Source organism: Cupressus sempervirens, chromosome 3 (assembly GCF_028749045.1).
Source record: "Cupressus sempervirens isolate cs-2001-9-10 chromosome 3, ASM2874904v1, whole genome shotgun sequence".
Classification (NCBI taxonomy): domain Eukaryota; kingdom Viridiplantae; phylum Streptophyta; class Pinopsida; order Cupressales; family Cupressaceae; genus Cupressus; species Cupressus sempervirens.
Window position 1 is genome coordinate 1,119,435,915 of NC_143120.1, and position 19,935 is coordinate 1,119,455,849.

At 32.9% G+C, this 19,935-nt stretch overlaps 1 protein-coding gene across 1 annotated transcript in view; it reads left to right on the forward strand.

The window, feature by feature from the left end:
• The window catches only part of LOC149570728 (TMV resistance protein N-like), a 10,326-nt gene extending 4,720 nt beyond the window's left edge, over positions 1-5,606 (forward strand). Inside the window, exons 4-6 of the mRNA XM_089817261.1 lie at positions 3,154-4,166; positions 4,352-4,402; positions 4,869-5,606. Coding sequence (XP_089673387.1) covers positions 3,154-4,166; positions 4,352-4,402; positions 4,869-5,606 — 1,802 coding nt within the window. The remainder of the gene's footprint in view (positions 1-3,153; positions 4,167-4,351; positions 4,403-4,868) is intronic.
• The last annotated feature ends 14,329 nt before the right edge of the window (positions 5,607-19,935 follow it).

Genomic DNA, 19,935 nt, shown 5'->3' on the forward strand with positions numbered 1-19,935 from the left:
ACATGATATGACCCTTTTGATTATTAATAAATGGATGCACACTTGATTTGAAGATACAACTTCCCCATTGAGAGATTTGCTACACACACAACATTAATTTATAATTAGACTATAAATAGGCAACATGAACTAGACAAATGTATGCAAAATATAGACCAAAATTTTCCCTAAATGACTTTATAAGCATCTTCAGCGTACTTACCACATCTTAAGTGCAATTGATAGTTTTGTGGTACATCTAAAAAAGGTTTGAGCTATTGACTAAAGATTTTTTTTTTGGTGTAATACCTATAGCTTTAAAAATAGAGGTAGGGTTGACTATGAAGCATGCAAATTAAAACATTATAAAAAATTAATAATTTTAATTTTATTCTATGTTTTACCAATATTTTGTATGTTATTAATTAAAATGTAATACTTATATATATTGAAAATTATATGAAGTTAATGACTTCACAAATGTTCAATGATGATATAACTCAAAATACATTAAAAATATTATAAATGATTAATTGATAATAGAAGTAGTAGAGAGAAGAAGATATATTTCAATCTTCTAAGTTGACCCATACATGAATGGGGTTTAAGATTTTCAAGTGAATCCTAATGAGAGCATTTTATGAGTAATATTTAATATAGTTATTAGATAGAATATGTGAATAAATAAGATATGATTGTATTTATCTAACATTTTTTATTATGAGCTATGACTCTTCTTGTCGCCTATATATCTTCCTATTTCCTGCTATGCTTTTTCCTTTATTAACTAGTAGTGATTAGGAAGTTATTGAAGCAAGTTGAATGCAAATTTACTGTTACAAAAGCTGCTATATTATTCTTAATTTAAATGCCAAGTTAAAAGCATATTTGTGGGCAAATTAAATGCCACATCATTGCTTGATCATCTTCAAGGAAATTAGTGGTTATAAACGGCTTACATATTATCAGTCACCTCTCTCGTATGGAAACATGAACCCTCACCGATCATTTTGCATGAAACAAAATCTATTTTGATTGAACTATAGCAAATATTGTTTTGCTAGAATGATACAAAATGTTGCCTATTCTTGGCATGAAATATCTCCATTTGATATTCATTGCACAACCATTCATTTTCAGGTTATATCTCTTTGTTTTCATTGGGAGATAGATATTAAGGATAAACCCGTTGATCTATTGTTATAGCAACAATCATTTTGGCCTATAATGTATGGCAAAGGTTCACATGAGTTATTAACCACCTTATTATGAAGTGTTGTATGAGGCAATATAGTTTCCCCTAACCATCATTACTATCTTGAATATTACCATTTTGTTTATCTTCAATATTATCTTACAAAAGAGAAATAATAAATGTCGCCTCAAAGAAGTTGCTAGAGTGGTGTCTTGTTAGCTAGTAGCCCCACCACTAGAAGTTAAGGGGGGAGTAGAATTATAGTGAGTAGCTTGTGACCATCTTAATTAAGCATGTTCTCTTCTAATAAGAGTCAAGAATATCTCGATTGGAAAATTAATTGCATCTTCATTGATATTTTAAAGATAGTCACTCACCTCTAGTGAAGATGAGACTTTTAAAAGCTTTAATAACAAGAGCTAGTCTGGGAGAGCACAAGTCCCTGCCTTGTGGAATTTAAAAATGCAAAAACCATTTTTAGATATTAAGTTTATTTTGGTTACATGAAGATTTCCTTTTTGAAAAGATTAACATGAATTAGTTGTGAAAAATTCAATACCAGTTTACCAGCTCCATTTACTGATCTTGTGGGAAAAAGATTGCTAAAAGACTTATAAAGAAGAATATATTTAATTTTATGGTTTATATTAAATGTAATAATAAATAAGATTAGATTAAAAAGTTATAACCGAGAAGATTGACTATGGAATTGTTTTTCAATTGATTGGAGGTTTAAATATATTTTTAAAATTTATTAAGATATAATTAAATAATACTATTACAATTAATGTATTTCATATACATAAATGATATTATTAATACTTTTAGGAATAAGTATAAGATATTGTACCCATTTAAAGTGAAATAAATAAAATATTGAACAATATTGATTCAATAACCTTTCAAAGAAACATTAATTATCACATTTTCACAAATTGATCAAATACATAAATTTAAATTCTAAATTACTAACAAGAAAATAATAATTGAATCTTTGTCAAAATGTTAGCATTTATAATGGTCCTTATTTTTTATGGTTCCGTCAGCTAGAAAACAATAGCTATCACTCCCAAACATTTATTCATAAAATTTAAATTTTCATTACACATAGGGTAGGGTGGAGGCCACAAAAGGTTTTATGGAAATTTGGAAAGATCTTTTAGTCGATTAACACATGCAATCACTTTTTCTAAAAAGAAATTTGATGCGAATAATGTAACAGACATAACACTCCTCATTTACTGTAGTCGTTTTGAAACACTACAACTTTTTTGAAGGTCAAAGTTAAAAGCTTTGTTGCTAATGGCAATGATAGCCTCCTTCAAAAATATTAATGGAAATTGTACGTGAATGGTGAAGATTCAATCTGGACAAGCTTGGAGTGCATTCTTTACATGGTGTGAATGGTAGCTATTAAAGTAATTAATGCTCTCAATTGAATTTTTTTCTTATTTTTATAAGATGAAAAATAACAAAACTCGCAGAAAAAGTGCAAGGGACCAATTAAAAAACTGGAATAATTTAACATAAATTAATTTAAAAATAAAAGCTTTGTCAAACTTAAGAAATTGAAGTTTTGGAAACTACACAAATTAATAGATAGAGGGGTCTAGTGAAAACATTAGTTCCCTTGCCTATATATTGATAGAGACTAACAAGATACTAAAATAGTATTATGAAAAAAAATTATATATATTAAAGACAATCGAACACAGGAATTTCCACTTGAACTTGTTCGACGTAAATGATATCTTCCAATAATAAAATCCAATTTTATTTATTTATTTAGTAAAGCAATAAAAGTAGAAACAAAATTAGACTGAAGTTTAAGGTTCAACTAAATGTTGTCGCCATTTTAAATGTATTAATACTCTTATATCATCTCGGGAATTCCGTTTAGATTGATGCATCGCCTCGAGGGAGCGATCCTACCCAAGGATTTGTCCTCTTTCAGCTCAACGTTGATAGTATTTGAATAGAAGTATGCGAATTTATCGCCATTTCGCATACTGATCGTCATGCTAGATCGTTTCTTTTGAACAAACGCTGCCCAGAAGCGTTTCGTTTCGTCATGGAATTAGAATCCTCACTGAAAAAGTACGATATTTTCCTGAGCTTCAGAGGACCCGAAGTTCGTAAAACTTTTGTGGACCACCTATATGAATCTTTAACTGATGCAGGGCTAAAAGTTTATTGGGACGAGAGAAGCATGGAAAAGGGAGAGTGTATTGACGAGGCCTTGAAGCGGGCAATTGAGGATAGCGCTATCTGCATAATCATCTTTAGCAGGAATTATGCTTCGTCAGCGTGGTGTCTGCAGGAGCTCGCGCACATGTGCGATTGCAAAGCGCGCATCAAACCGCTCTTTTACGACGTCCACCCGCACCAGGTTCGACACGCGCACACCCAATCAAAAGCGCCCGGTGAACAAATCGCAGATGCTGAGACGTCAGAGAGCCAATTAGCCAGAGCAGAATGTGAGAGAAACCCATACAGCGAGGCGTTAAAAGAGCACATCTGTAAGGGTCGATATCCCCTTTTGGAGATCGAGCAGTGGGGGGAGTCGTTGAAGAAAGTGTCGAAAATCAACGGGTGGACTCTGGAGAGCACATATGGATACGAAGGCAGGCTTGTAAGACGGGTCGTCTCCGACGTTGCCAGGGAACTGGGTAAATTGCCATATCAAAAGCTACCAGAGCATCATGTGCAACTGGATAGGACAGAAGAAGTGATAAGTCTGCTCAACATTGACAACACAGAAGATGTGCTTAAAGTGGGCATATGGGGTCTTGATGGCATTGGCAAAACTACAATGGCCAAAGCGGTTTTCAATCGTATCTTACAAAAATTTGATGCCTATTGTTTTCTATCAGACGTGAGCACTTACTGCCAGTACAGGGATGGGCTAAAGGAGTTAAAAGGACAACAAATCAAAGACCTTTACTCGAGGAAGAACTGTGGTTTTGATGCTCCAGATGAAATTCGTTCAGAGGTAAAACAATCTCTTATTAAATTAGAAAGCATTTGTAATTTGGGTATAACACCAGAAGAATGTGTAGAAACCGAACAGGGGTGCCAAGCAGATTCAAAACAACAAATAAAATAAAATAAACATTAAACTCTGTTTCAGAACAGAGTATGCTCTGTTTCAAGGCAACAAACTTGTTTTTATTGCAGAATACATTGTTGAAAGATATTACAGCATTCTTTTTTATTGGAAAACGAAAAGTTATGCTGTTTAGAAGCCTACGATGACAATCCTACAGTTAACTACTTCTTACAACAATTTAAACGATACATAAACTGATCTCTACTTCTTTTCTGATACCATGCTTTATACATCTGTTCAGTAAGAGTTGTTAAAACCCTTAGTTTGTAATATGCTCCTTGCCATTTCTACCACAGGTTCTTCGTTTCAGCCACCTCATTCTTCCCTTTTATACATCCGCAAATCCTCTGATACACTGCAGCCTGCAATATGTAATCACATGAGAGATGAATAAAGATTCATTTGTATGTGTAAAATCTATAATTTTTGTGTATTCTCTTTGTTTGTTCTGTGTTTTTTTTCGCTTGGTCTTTCCCTGTTTACAGATTCTACAACATGTAATATATTTTTTGGTTTCAGTTCTTTCTTCAATAAAATGCTCGATTTGTATGTATGGCTACTTCTAATTGTGATTATTGAAACTAGGTTTCTGCTCTGAAGCGCGTACTTGTAGTTTTAGATGACGTTGTCGATAGCCAGCAGCTGGAGATTCTAGCAGGGGGAAATTGGGCAGGCCCGGGCAGCAGAATAATTGTTACAACTCCCAATAAACATGTATTGAACATGGCACAAATAAAGGAAATTTACAAGATGGAGGGAATAGAGGATGACGAGGGTCTGCGTTTGTTCAGTTTGCATGCTTTTTTGAGTCCTCAACCAGAGGCACAGTATGTCCAACAATCTAAAAGGATTGTAAGAGCCTGTGGTGGATTGCCGGTGGCTCTTGAAGTTGTGGGAGATGAATTGCGGGACAAAAAGGAGAGTCCCGAATGTTGGAATGAAGCCTTGAGCACACCGCAGAGCATCTGTCATCAAGGCATTTATAGAGCGCTCAGGCCTTCTTACGACAAACTAACTTTTCAAGAGAGAAAAATCTTCTTGCATATTGCTCGCTCATACGTAGGTAAAGAGATAGAGCATGGGATCCGGCACTGGAAAAGGTTGAACTGGGATCCGAATATGGCTATACTTAATCTTGAGCTCAAATCGCTCACAAGCATAGATGATGACAGTAAATTCAAGATGAACAGCATTCTTATAGATATGGCAAAAGCAATTAGCAAGGAAGAGGAGACTAGAAGCTGCTATACCCAAATATTCGCTTACATCTCCAACTCCCACATAAAATATTTTTCATGTAAGAGATCAGTTAAAAAGGGCTGAGCTAAAAAACCAGAATTTCTCTCCAGGTGGCGTAGAGAGATGATTTTTATTGAGGGTGCAGAGAAGTTTGAGTTGCATGATTTTGGTGGTGCTTCTCCTCTGCCGTTGGGGCCCCGCGCCAATGCTCTTGGGACTTCATTCAGAATCCCTCTAGTAAAAACCGTGTTGTAGTCGTGAAGGCATTGCCCGCGGACGTCTGACCAAGAGAAAACTTTGTAAAAGCGATGGAGCTTTCAGCGAAGTTGAAGCACAGAAACGTGGCCTATCATTATTCGCCAGAGTCCAAATTTGCGGTGCAGAATTACTTTCCCAAATGAAGTCTCCACCATTTACTTCATGGTATGTAAAGTTGCCTTGCCTTTCGCATATTTAATACGCACGTAATTTATTTTAGTAGAATTTTTTTAATGAAAGTGTCATATATATCTAGAGTATTTATTTCTTGTTTTGTCGAATCATGTTTATGCTAGTATCTCTTTCTTCTAGTATGAAACATCTTATAAGATTTAACATAGGCAACATTTGCTAAGATTTAGTATCTTATCATGCTTACTTCGATCATATATGGTGATTTATATATGCTTTAAGTTTAAATTCCAGCTTTAGCCTATTGATTATATTTCTACAATTTTTTTAATTGTAGAATTTTAAAATCATTTATATGTCTACAACATAAATTTTACTATTAAATCAAGTGAACTTAAACTTTGGTCCTTGATTTGCATCAATTGTTCACAATATTTGCCAACATTTCTTTATTATCATAGAATTATTTTCATAAGAGTAGTTGTCCTTGAAAAAATTGCGATAATTGTTATGCTATTACAAAAATAGTTTAATTTATAAGGGTCAATTAAAAGAAAAATCTGAAAGCCAATGTCCAAATAGAATATAGAAAAATTAAGTTATTAAACTATAATGTCCCCACTATTAAGGTCAGTATGGGACAAGTAATGACGGCAAAACTATTTGGTAAAAACAAATCAAAATATTTAGACTCGGACTCAACCAAAACTAAGAACTCACTCATCTCACTATAACACGAGTATTCACTTTTGCTAATCGATTAGAGGATGAAAGTGGGGCAACACTTCTTATATGTTTTTTTTTTTTTTTTGATGAGTAGATGTTGATTCCAGCTTCAGCCATGTGAACTTTTGCGGGGTGATCTTGTATCCCTCGGCCCTTTTTTGTGAATTGTAACTAAGTATATTATTTATTAATAGAAAAGGACTATTCATCAAAAAAAATTAGTTAGAAATTCTAAATTCATTTGTGTTGATAAGTTGGCCCAAAGTATGACATAGCTTTAGACTTTTATAGGTAAGAGGCAAGAGAATTAAGGGCATGAAAAATGAAATGTTCCCCAATGGGATGAGGGAGTAGGTAGAGTAGATAAGGACCAACTATTGTCAACTCAACTATATATATTGATGCAATACAAATATTAATAAATCATATTTATCTTACTAAGTAATGATACTCCCTAAGTAAACTTAAGAAGGATTAAAGTACGTTTATTCTAACAATTTTATCCCTTCTTATTCTCCTATTGTGCCTAAACAACAAAATGATCCTACAATTTTCTCAAATTGGCCTATAAATTAGTAATGAGTAGTATCAAATCAACACTATAAACCATCTCAATCAGTGAATTAAATTAACTATATAAATTATCAATGTGTAGTATAAAACCAACACTATAAACCATCTCAAAAGGTGAACTAGAATAATATTTATTTAGTCTTATATTATCTTCCCAATAGGATGCCTCATCTAGGAGTTAAATGATTTCTTGTTTTGGCCATATACTCTATTGATGATCTTCATTAAGTTATTATTACTTGACTTAGATTACATATTCTATTATGAGTGTTATGAAGAAGAGTTAGATGTAGTGGTTCCATTCTCAAATTTTAAAAAAATTATATTGGTAATAGTTCATATCATATTAATATCAAACTGAGAGTATTACATTAGGATTGCCACATGGGCCTTGACAAAACTAACTCACACAACAATAACCACCTAAAAATTCATAGAACTATGTCAGATCACAAGCCATATAAGCCAAAATGTGATTAGGGTTACAAACATTAGACACAGCCAAGAAAACCCACAAAAACCAAAAACTCAAAAACTAGACACACCTTAACCACCAAAATCAAAGGAAAAGTGGTCATTTGAACCACTTGGATACATCATCCTGAGAGAATTTAGGAATAGAAACACCATCCACAAACTTTCCTTTACCACCACAGACCTTAGCACTATCAAAGGATTCAACTCGGCCTACCTAAGACCACCTGAGGGGAATTTGGTGATGCACTGAGGGCCATCCCAACTCATCTTTCTTCACTGTGGATCTTATCATTATAGAATTTCTCTAATGAGGGTTGGGAACAAAGGCAAGAGCCCTGGCTTGGGCCAAAGAGGACAAGTAGAACCTAATCTTCCACCATTTATGTCAAGCTATTGTCATGTGAACTACAAGAGGGTTTGCTGAAGACCAAATCAAGAGTGGCTAGAATACATCTTACCCAAAACCTATCATACGCCATGGATGGCTACCAATGTGCAGGGATAACCCAATCTTAGCTTGCTACACAACATCCTCGACCCCAACATCCTATAAAATTTAAGCTTAACTAACAAATAATCTAGCTAGAATGATAGAACAAAAGATGCAGTAGTAGAAAGAAGGAATTCAGAAAAAAAAAAAAGATGAAAAATGAAAGTTCTCTTAATTACAATAATATAGGCTTCCTCAAAGCATAAAGTAGAGGAAAAATAAGAAAAAAACTCAAAAAAAAAGAAGTATTCCTTAGTTAGCTTACACACTAAGAAAAGAAGCTTTATCCATAAAGCATGGATAGAAAACAAAAAACATGCTAAGTTTTATTTTCTAAACTGCCCCCCCTCCCCCAAGTCTAACTAAGGAGATAAAAGCCTAAGAAAAAGAAAGAGGAAAGTGGGAAAACCTAGTAGGAAAAAAAAAAACCTCAAAATATGCACTAAATCTACATGGCAGGAACTATGTTGCAGTATCATTCATCCTAAGAAGGTCTCATAGAAAGTGAGATGGAAGAGACAATAGATCCCTCCACAAAATGTACTAAATGATAGATGCTAAAAAATGGATGTACAAGATGTTGCATGATCGTCGAACAACATTCCTCCCTTTAAAAAGAAATAAAACCAAATATGTACAAATGCAATCTCTCCATTCCTTAAAGCAATATATAGGAAAAAAACACAAGATACATGTATCTATAATATGCTCAGTTGTCTCCATGGTGAAAGTTGTCATAATGAAATCAGGCACTACTAAATATGAAAAACTAAAATGTGATGAAGACCAATATAGATAATAGTCCAAAGAATCAAATATCTTCTTAGAAGGAAAATAGATCTCCTTATAATATTGTGTCAAAGTATCCACACTCATATCAAACTACAAGGAATGATAATAGGGTAAAAGCACAAACCTGTGTCACCCTTTTGTAAAGGAAAAGGCTAACAAAAGTATACCTATTCACCTTCAATGACATAAAATTGGAATTATTATTTTGAATTTGAAAATGAAGTAAACTAATGAAATGTGTAGAAATTGATGAAGTTTAGGATTAGAATTTTTAATAATTGTTTGGATTAAGAATCAATATGTTTTCCTAATTTTTATATAATTTTTTAGCTACTGAAAAACACTAAAAATTAGGGGTCTAGTTCCCACCACAAAACTATATGGAAATAAAATTATTTTCTTTTGATCTCAGACTATGTTATAGATAATATATATAGCTAGGACATCCAAAAATAAAAATCAGCTTTAGACCTATATTTTCTCTTTTATAAGGATTGAAACTTCAACTCACCTGAAATCGATAGTTTTCATCTCCCACCACATTTTTCAAAACAAATCTATTCTAACCAGAAGAAAAATTATATATTCTAGAAGAGGACTCTCTCCTCTAGAACGTTATATAATTTTTAATTTTTTTAATATGATTTAATATTTTATTCTTTCTCTTGAAGTTGACATCTTTTCGAGTGTTAAAATACGTGCTTGTAGAATTTTTTAATTACAATATACTATATCTAATTAAAACACTATAAAATTTATATGAGAATATTCTTGACTCTGAGCTCTATAAAATGGTGTTTATATGTAGTTAATGAAACGCCACTTTTCTGAAATAATTTATTTTTTTGGTAATTAGATACAAACTAGTATAAAACATGCATTTAATAGGCATTTCCAATTGGAAAAGTGTGAGACCATATATAACTTAGCTAGAATGAATTTATCTAGATTGTATGTTCGAAAAAAAAATGATTTTTAGATATAAATACTCAAATTTAGTTGTTCTAATAAGTCAGCTTGAAAGGTGGCATAGCTTTGTACTTTTACCCAATATAGAGAGTGAAAAAGAGCATAAGAAGGATCCCCCACAACAACTAAAGAAGAATCACCCTCTTCAAAAAGAATATGTATGATGTCAATAGTGTCATCTCGATCTGAAATAAGGGATTCTACAAACAAAAAGGATATGTTAGGTAGAAATTGATCCCATTCAATTGAATCCAAAAGACATAAATGATCTTATTGCAAAGAATCATTAGAGGCTTTCAATGAAGCACTTTGAAATTTTAAGAAGCAACAATAGATGATGTATCAACAAATTGATCATCTAAATATGATGTTTTCACAGAAGATGGGGCAATGGAAATCTCGGCATCATCCATACAAGCTTGATCTTTCAAAGAAACATCACTTTCAGATGAAGAACTAGTATCTACATACAATAGTTGGATGATGGTCCAAGAAATGAAAGGGCACTCAATGTTCTCTATATGATGTATAATATCCTTAGAAATAGTAAGACATATTAGTCCATAGACCATACATCATTACTCTTCAACCATGCATTTTTCTGCTCAAAATTGATTGGCTCAAGAACATGTCCAAGGAGATAAGGTAGTAGATCCTACTCAAGACAATGATTATTTATCCCTTCTTTCCAAGATAAATAGTTCTCTAAGGTCAGCTTGACAACATAATGATGAGAATAATTGCTAGAATACATGATTAAGTCCCTTGAAACTTTATCTCATCTCATGAATACACAAAATTGAGTAAGAGAAATCCTTCAAGGAAAAGAAGATTTCATTCCTTTTGAGCTCTAATCTTCTATACCTGCAAAAGAAATTTTATTCTTCTTTCTAGCACCCTAAGCTCTGATGCCATGTAAGATTTTAGCTTAACCAGCAAGTAATCTAGCTAGAATGATAGAAAAATATATAAAATTATAGAAAGAAAAAATTCAGAATAGAAGATGAAAAATGAAAGTTCTCTTAATTACAATGAAATACTTGCAATAATATAGGCTTCCTCAAAACATAAAGTAAAGGGGGGGGAAAGAATAAAACTTAAAAAAATTATAAGTATTCCTTAGTTAGCTTATGCACTAAGAAAAGAAGCTTTATCTATAAAGCATGGATAAAAAACAAAACAAAAATGCCAAGTTTTATTTTCTACAACACCCCACTTAGATTCCAAGAAATCTTGAGCCACTAGCCTGATTTCCATCTTCAAATCTATGACCATCAACCCTAGTGCCAGAAAAAGAGAGGAAATATCTAAGTTTGATTGCGGCCTAAGATCATTATTCAAATGCTACACACCAAAGATCAACTAGATAGATTCCCAAAAGAGATCATCATCGAATTTGAACATATTACATAAATGATTGAAAGAGATTGCACCCTTGAAAGATGAGATTTAGCCTATAGTCTTTAATCAAAAGTTTGCTTCCATTCTTGATCACCAAACCTTAGCCCTCAAATTCTTGTAAACCATGAATGAAATTGATGCAAAGAAGTGAGATTTAAAACCACCATGAGTCTCTAGAGAGTTTGAGCATGACACTTACATGATGTTGATTCAATGTGTCACACGAGCCCATACATAAAATTGTCCTTTCAAGATAGCCAACTAGTTATCCTTCCTCCATTTGAATAAAGAGGTCTCCCTAATGTATGAAAATATACCAAGCACGAATTCAACATCATAACTTTTTGAGGGCCTTAATAACACAATCAATGTCATACTAGTGTGGTGTAGATTCCCACAAGATTTCATAGATATGACACGCTTCGATCGTGTGAAGAATATTTGTGATCATACGTGGGACTACAAGCTATGTATGGTATACTCATCATCCCAGATCACCCAATTTAGTTACATGTCTAGGTCAAATAATGATATGGCACTAAAAATTCCATTAGTACAAATTCATCTTTAAGAGAACCCACCACCCCTATGTTTGATAGCTTATATGCTTGTGAATTAGCACCCCTAGGGACATGAGAAACTTTGAAGTCTTCAACATTATTGAGGAGAATTTTGATCTATTTAATATATTTGTCCAAATACTAGGTATCCATATATCCTCTCACACACCATTTACCACAATTAAGGAGTCACCTTCTAGATGCACCTTCTAGATGTAGTTTTTGAACTCCTAGACAAGATCCCAACTTCACGGCTTCAACTTCAACCAAGCATTCCACTTGGTTAATCATTCCATCTAAGGTTCCTTTAAATTAGAATGCCAGAAGGCTCTCATCCTTTGTTTTGGTTGCTACACCAATACTTGAAGGACCCAAATTACCCTTTGATGCCCCATCAAATTTGATCTTAGTTGAACCAAGTTATGGTGGCATCCAATGTACATCTTACTTTTCCTATGAAGAATCAATTCTCACTTGCCCATTAATGAGCTCAAATAAAATAAATTATTAAATTTTAATAATCTATAACATTTTGCATTATTAGCTATGATTTTTTTTGGAACACCAACCTTTTCTATAATATAATCTAGTAATAGCATTCATTGCCATGTCACCATATTCCTCCTCGTGGGAATAGATTCTACTTATCTAGTGAAGTAAGTTATGGCTATGAAAATGCACATGAACTTCTTATTACTTTCACTAGTAAAATGAATTTCCCGTTGAAACTTATTTAAAAGTCCTTGAAAATTAAATCATGACCCTTCTTCAAGAAACTATTTATATCTAAAATTATATATGACCATCAATATTCAACACCTTTAATAAGGCAGTACAAAATTTTATTTAGGAAGATGTAAAATAATTAACATTTATCTAGAAAAACTATCACACTCTAAACCCATCATCATTTTTCACTCTAAAATAGAAGTTACCAAAAGTATAAGTTACCAATAGGTAACTAAAGAGAAGTGAATAACATCTCATTAGACTAAATAAATTCTTGTAATTGAACAACCTATCATTTTTATGAAGACAAATTAGATTATGTTTAGATTTTTTATGAGATGAACATCATATATTAGAAAATGTTTTTTTTTCCCCAAATTATAATGGATGTATCTTAAAAGTTATAAAATTAGTAAAAACTAGAAATGATGATAATTATCGTTGATTAAAAAATGAAGCAAGCCCTTCACTTTTTTAAACTAGCTAATAGATATTATACTGTGGGATATAAGGAGTTAATATATATTATGAACTAAAACATATTCTATCTTGAGAGGATATACATCTTGTTAATAAATATTTTGAAATTGTAGTCAAGTATTTTATGAGTAAAAAAGTAAAAGAAGACCGTTCAGTTTACACCTTCAAATTTGTTCTAAATAAATTTGTAGATATTAAAAATTAAGCATTTATTTTCAATTAAATAATAGTTATTAATAGTAATATTAAAAAAAAAATTACCATAATGAATTTAGGTTTTATAAATAAATTGTCTTATTTTTCTAATTTTAGATAGTGAAGTTTTGTTTTGTATTAAAAGTATGGCACATTAAGTATCTATAAGATTTGTGAGAAATTATTTGTTTTGAAAATATTTGAAGCTGATTATTTATGATCTTTGTAGGAAACAATGGGAGTCTTTGTCTGAGTTGGGAAATCTGTAGAGAAATTGCTTTAAATGTAGTCAAAGGATTATGGTTCATTCATAATCATACTAATCATGCTCATGGAAATATCAAGTCTTCTAATATTTTGTTGGATGAAAATAATGAGGCATGTATCTCAGACTTCATACCTAGTATGCTCTTAAGTAAAAACTCTACTTCATGGAAGACTAAAGGATTCAACTATCATGAGCAAATGAAATGTCAAAAACTAACAAAAGAATCAGATGTGTTTGCATATGGTGTGTTGCTTCTCAAGCTTCTCACTGGAAAAGATCCTCTTTAGTTGCAATGCATAGATAATATTTATTCTCTTAGATAGTGGATAGAAGAAATTTTAAGTGTAAGAGAGATGAACAAGTTTATGTATATATCTAAGATTATGGCATGGGATTCCTATGTGAAGATTCAAAATATGTTTGCAATTGTTGACCGTTGTGTTTCACAATATTTGAAACAATGCCCAACTATGGAGAAAGTATTAAATATGCTTGAACAAGATGAAGAAAAAACATTTTAAGTGATAGAATGTATTGTTCATATTTTGAAAAATATGGACTTATCCTAAAAGGTGGTTCTTTGAAAGCTCCATAAAACTTTCAAATTATTATTTTCTATTATATATTTTTTTATTTTGTAAATAATAATTTATTTATTTTAATTAATACAAATATAGTTTAAAAATGATATCAAAGCCAATTGTCGTGTGTTGGTATAATTATTATTTATTGTGTGGACATGGTAATGGGTCATAATTTGCAAAATTTAAGTTTAGAAAGTTGAGATTTTGATCTCTCATTTACTTTGTGGAAGCGTCCAAGAATAATTATTAAGTAATTTTACTATAACTTGTTAAGTAATTTTACTATAACTTGTGATTTTTATATATTGACATTTTAGTCATCCTTATTTTTCAATGGAGAAAAAAAAATTAAAATTTAATTTTAAAAATGACTTGGATTAGTTTCTTGATCTTCTTTTATATGAGAACATGTGATTATAATTATTTTGTATTTGTTTGCAAACATTTTAACTACATGTGAACATCATAAATTAAAAGTTAATTTAACAAAGATAAAAAATATTTGTGGAAATCAAAATATTTATATTAATCTACCTTCTTATATTTAGCTCAAGTTTAAATATGTTAATATGTCATTTTATGGAAATATATATGTTGTGATTTCTTTTTCTATATATTTGGAGAGACAAAAGCAAGAAAAGTATAAGGAAAATAAACATATTTTTAAAAAGATTTACATTATATATTACATGCAACAAAAACTAGTGTATGTTATGAATCTAAAATCAGACATTTAATGAACTAATATTTTACAACATATAAGATTAGACAAAAGAAAGCCTTAAAACACCAAATAAGCCTAAGAATGTTCAAACCTTCTTAAACCTTGAAGTCCTTCTTGGTTTGTAGATTTGTCCAAGAAGAATGAATGTGCGCTAAAAGTAGGATTTCTCAAGCTTCAAAGGATTGGGTTTGGAATGACTTTGGAATTATGGAGCTATGAGTCTTGCTTTTGAATCTCAAAGGAATGTGATAACTTGGCATAAAATATGGATGAAAATGAATGAAATAAGATCTCAATTTATTGGCACGTGAGATGTGAAATGGAAGCTATCATGCAAAATTGAGAAGTGCATAGGATGCATTTTAGGGGAAGCACATAGATTGTGCTTTCTCAAACTCATATCCTTGTTACAAATGTCACAAGGAGAGAGGTTGAAAGGACATGGGGGAATGGGAAGATAAAGGCACATTTTTTTCTCAATTACCCAAAGGTCAAGCCTTGAGAACTATGAGCATTTTGGGAAGAGGGAATAAGGGCCAAAGGTGTAAGAATTTGGTTGATAGTGTAAGGGAATTTCCAAATGGAGTGGAGGTTGGGATTGGAGAGAATGTGACTTGAGTTGACATGGGCTTGGGTTGTGATTTCTTAATCCTCATGGTGGAGGTTGTGAAAATGTTTAGGGAGTGATAGGGCTATTATTATAGGGAAAGCAGGAGCTTATTGAGGATGTGATGGGAGGATATATAATAAGTGGAAGGTTAAGTAAGCTAATCAAGTGTAGTTAGTAAACTAAGTGGGATTGGTATGTGAAACAATTTGATTGTGTTAGAAGAAAAGGTTAGATAGTTTAGGAAGGGCTAGGTTAGAGGTTAAAGTGAGGATCCATGTGCTCAAATAGATTAATAAGATTTATTTAATCAAGGGATGAATACAGAAGATTAAGTTAACTAATTGGATTAAATAATAGTATTTATTTCAATAAATGAAAGAAGTGGGATTTATTTAATTAAATGGATAAGGATTACCATTAGATAATTAATTAGGCTAAAGTTAATTAAATTAATTAATTAACTATTGATATGAAATTAATTAATTAATTATTAATATAAATTAATTAAGAATTCCCTAAAAGAGAACTCAATTAGCTTATGAATTAGGTTATCATATTAGACATCTACATTTTCCCCCTCTTTGAAATAGAAGTAAAATAATTTTATTTCAAAGTTGTTTTGGCATTTTCATGCCATGAATAATAAAAGGCAATGAAGTTGTCCCAATCTATGTGAAAAGATGTTCTTTATCCTAGGTGATGTCCCCTTGAGAAGCGATTGAGAAAGAAAAAGGGGCTTCGGTGACATGTTGAAAAGAAATTACCCCAAGAGATAGAAGAGAGGGGGCAGGAAAATGGGTTTAGAAATGTAATTAAAATGCACAATTAACATCCTAGGAAGAAATGGGATAAGAAAAAGGTCACCTGAGGGGATAGATAGTGAAAAAAGGTTCCCTAATAGGGACCCTTATAAGGTTAGGAGGGTCAAAGAGGTCTCATCTTATGCATGTATCCTTCAGATAACAAAGCCACTTTGATACTTTTGAAAGACTTTTGAGAGGTTAAGAGAAAGGAGAATGATGGAATGTGGAGGAAAATTAAGATGGTAGATGGGTGTGGTGAGGAGGGTGAGACATCATTGGGTAGGGGACCAAAAGGTAGGCCCCTATAATTGACCTTATGATTTCATTTTTCTAGCATTTATTACATCTTTTAGATTTGGTTTTAGCAGTCTTGCAAGGCTTAGGAATGGAGGGAGCACATGTGCACCAGGAGAGATCATGATCCCACCTAGCAATGAGGGATAGGTTAGGATTTTGGGGGAGAGAAATTTTATTTTATGGTAACACAAAGGGTAGGGGAGGGAAGAACATATTTTAGGAATGCATTTCAATAGATAGGGACAAGAAGGATTGGTGGTATCAAGTTCTTTCTTAGTAAGGGAAGGGTATGCTAGGGTCTTTAGAAAGAACACTAGTCCACAAAGAAAGGAAACTATTTTGTAGGATTATGATCCCAGATACTAGGATTATGGGTAAGGAACTATCCATGGGATTAACGAAAGGAAGTATGGGAACATGAGAACTACAAAGAAATACAGAAGGAAGGGACAATAGATAAATGGTTATGAATAAAAAGGGGTTTTGGGATATAAAAGGATAAAGAGAGATGACATGATCAACTATATTAGTGTGTGTGTAGTGGCCCATAGATAGATTGACCTGATAGGATTGGCATGTGAACATATTGAGGGTGCAAGAATAGTTTACACTTATTGACTGGGCATGGGTGGATGTGATCAATCTAGGAGACTTGGCAAGGATTCTCTATTCCTAAGGGTACATGGTGATGGTTACCAAAATGTTAGAGAGGTGGAAATTGAATAGCCACATTTCATTTTCCCACAAGATAGATGATAGTTACTACTAATTATTTCTATCAAGTTTTTGCTTGTCAATTAGAGGGACTGAGGTAGTGGCTAGGGAGGCTACATAGCTTGAGGTAGTATAAGCCTTATTTGGGTAGGATTAGAGAGTAAGTTTTTGGAATGTGTAGTTATCCTTAGATGAATATCTTGATTAGGTGTTAGCTACAAAGATGTTTTATTTTTTTATTTTCAAATTGGTTGGGGTTATGTTACCCTAGACAGTAGTGGTGTAGTAGTGGCACTTCAATTGAAACAAGTGATAGTGTGGATTATAGGCTTAGGGCAATCAATGACCTATGGTACCCTAATGTTGGTGGAGTTGTAAAAATACTTCTTTAGATCTTGTACCATGTTGATGAGGGTTAGGGATAAATCATTAGTTTACCAACACTACTATAGGTATAGGGCTAGGAGCATGATTTATTACTCCAACTAACTAGTAGGAGAGATAGGTAGCTATAGGAGGCTATTGTATACATTCAACATTGACATATCATCACCTGGATGATATTGATTCAAGAGAGTTACATTAGTCAACCTTAGAGATGACATCACATAGAGACCATACATGGTAGTAGTTCTATGGGAGGAATATCAATGAGATTTACCATATGTGATGACTCTAGCATACATTACTAGCCACTAAAAGTATGTTGCTGAGTAGTATAGAGATGATTGTGTGTTTAGATAGTTTGGTTTTAGATAGGGATGCAAGATCTAGATTACTAATACCAAAATGTTACTTGAAAGGCAAGAGGAGATTTTGTACAGCCTCTACATAGAGATGAGCCATTAGTTACAATGACGAGGATGCAACATATTTAGTTGGAGAAGCAAGGTGGGCAAGTGATCCCGATGTTATAGAAAAGTATACTACATGGTTTTAAGAACTATAAACAATGGAAAGGGTAGATTTGACACTATTTCTAGGGAAGTAGAGGATTATAGTAGAGAGGGAAATGGGGATAGTAGGAGGAGATAGAGGGAGAGTTTCCTGAGTAGAGCAAAGGGTTAGGGAGGCAATAGGGGTGGCTTCTTGAGGAGAAGAACTAAGGATACTAAGGGTAGATTTTGGAGGAAAATGAGGAGGTGATAGAGATACAAGAGGATAGGATGACACAAGGCTAGATGCCATGGAGATGGATTTAAAGGGGATGGACAATAGGAGACAACACCATCAAAAATACCATCTGAGAGTGGGGGTGAGTCCTTTAGAGGCTAAGGAGGGAATCAATCAAGGAGTAACTAGCATCACCTTAGACTATTCATGATAGGATGTGGAAGCTACTCTAGTACACATGATAGGAGATATTTTAGGCTTTAAAAAGTGATAACATTTTGTAGGGTGAGTTGCAGGGGTTAAGAACACAACTAGCATAGGCCACATGATAAAGAGGGGTAAATTATAGGGAGATTTGACCTAAGTCTACTAGAAGGGAATTTAGGTGTTAGATAAGTGGGATGTCATTTTTAGGAGAGGGACAAATAAAAGGGGAGAGGGAGGGAGGGGCAAGGGGGGCGAGAGAGAGAGAGAGAGAGAGAGAGAGAGAGAGAGAGAGAGAGAGAGAGAGAGAGAGAGAGAGAGAGAGAGAGATGTACCATGTAGTCATGCCATAAGAAATGAGAGATTTGTGCATGTTATTGAGAGGATCTCAAATGACAGGAAAAGGAACATGTAAATAGAAAAGGGGTAGAAGGCGTAACAGTGGATCCTCTTACAAAACATAAGAACAAACACAAATCCATCAATCAATGTATAGTCATAGTCACATAAGTTAACTAGGGTATATTTTAGATGGAGGAGGCTAAGAGCTTCGGGATAGATGCCTCACAAAAAGATATGAGATAGGAGACAAGGACTGCAAGACTAGTTTTAGGTTCTATGTCATAAATTATAGGTATAGGGGTTCATAACACCATGGAGAGGCCACAAACATGGATTATCATGATACATGTATCATATAGTGCCCTTGTACAAGATCCATTACATGTTTCCTTGATCCAGGGCAATACATAGGACTCAACCCAATCTACCACACAGGACCTGGAGAGACAACCCCCCATAGGAGGAACATATGAGCCTTGATATATTCTATTATGATATGACATAATTATTTTTGGGGAACATGACCCATGATTTAATTTATGTGTCAAATACTTTTATTTTATCTATTGATGTATATTTGAAAGACATGAGACTGTACTTTATTCTTTCATGAACATTTTTTTTATGGGTTATTCTTTTGTGGGATTATATATATATGAAGAAAAGTTGGGGTGGAATTAATGTTTCATGTACCCTATTTTTTCATTTTTATTCTTTTATGGATATATATGCATATTTATGGATGTAATAATGGATTGACCTATTTTTATGTAGGATGAATACCTAGATGATGATGCATTTGTTATGATGTAATGGTGTATTGATGTGTGTGTGGCATAGGGTAGCTATGAGACTTTATGACTAAAGGTATGTAAGCTATATATTATTTTGATGCAAGGATGCAAGTAGATGGAGTTTAATTGATGTGCTTATTGATGCATATGTTAAATTTTGATCTATTGATATGATTTT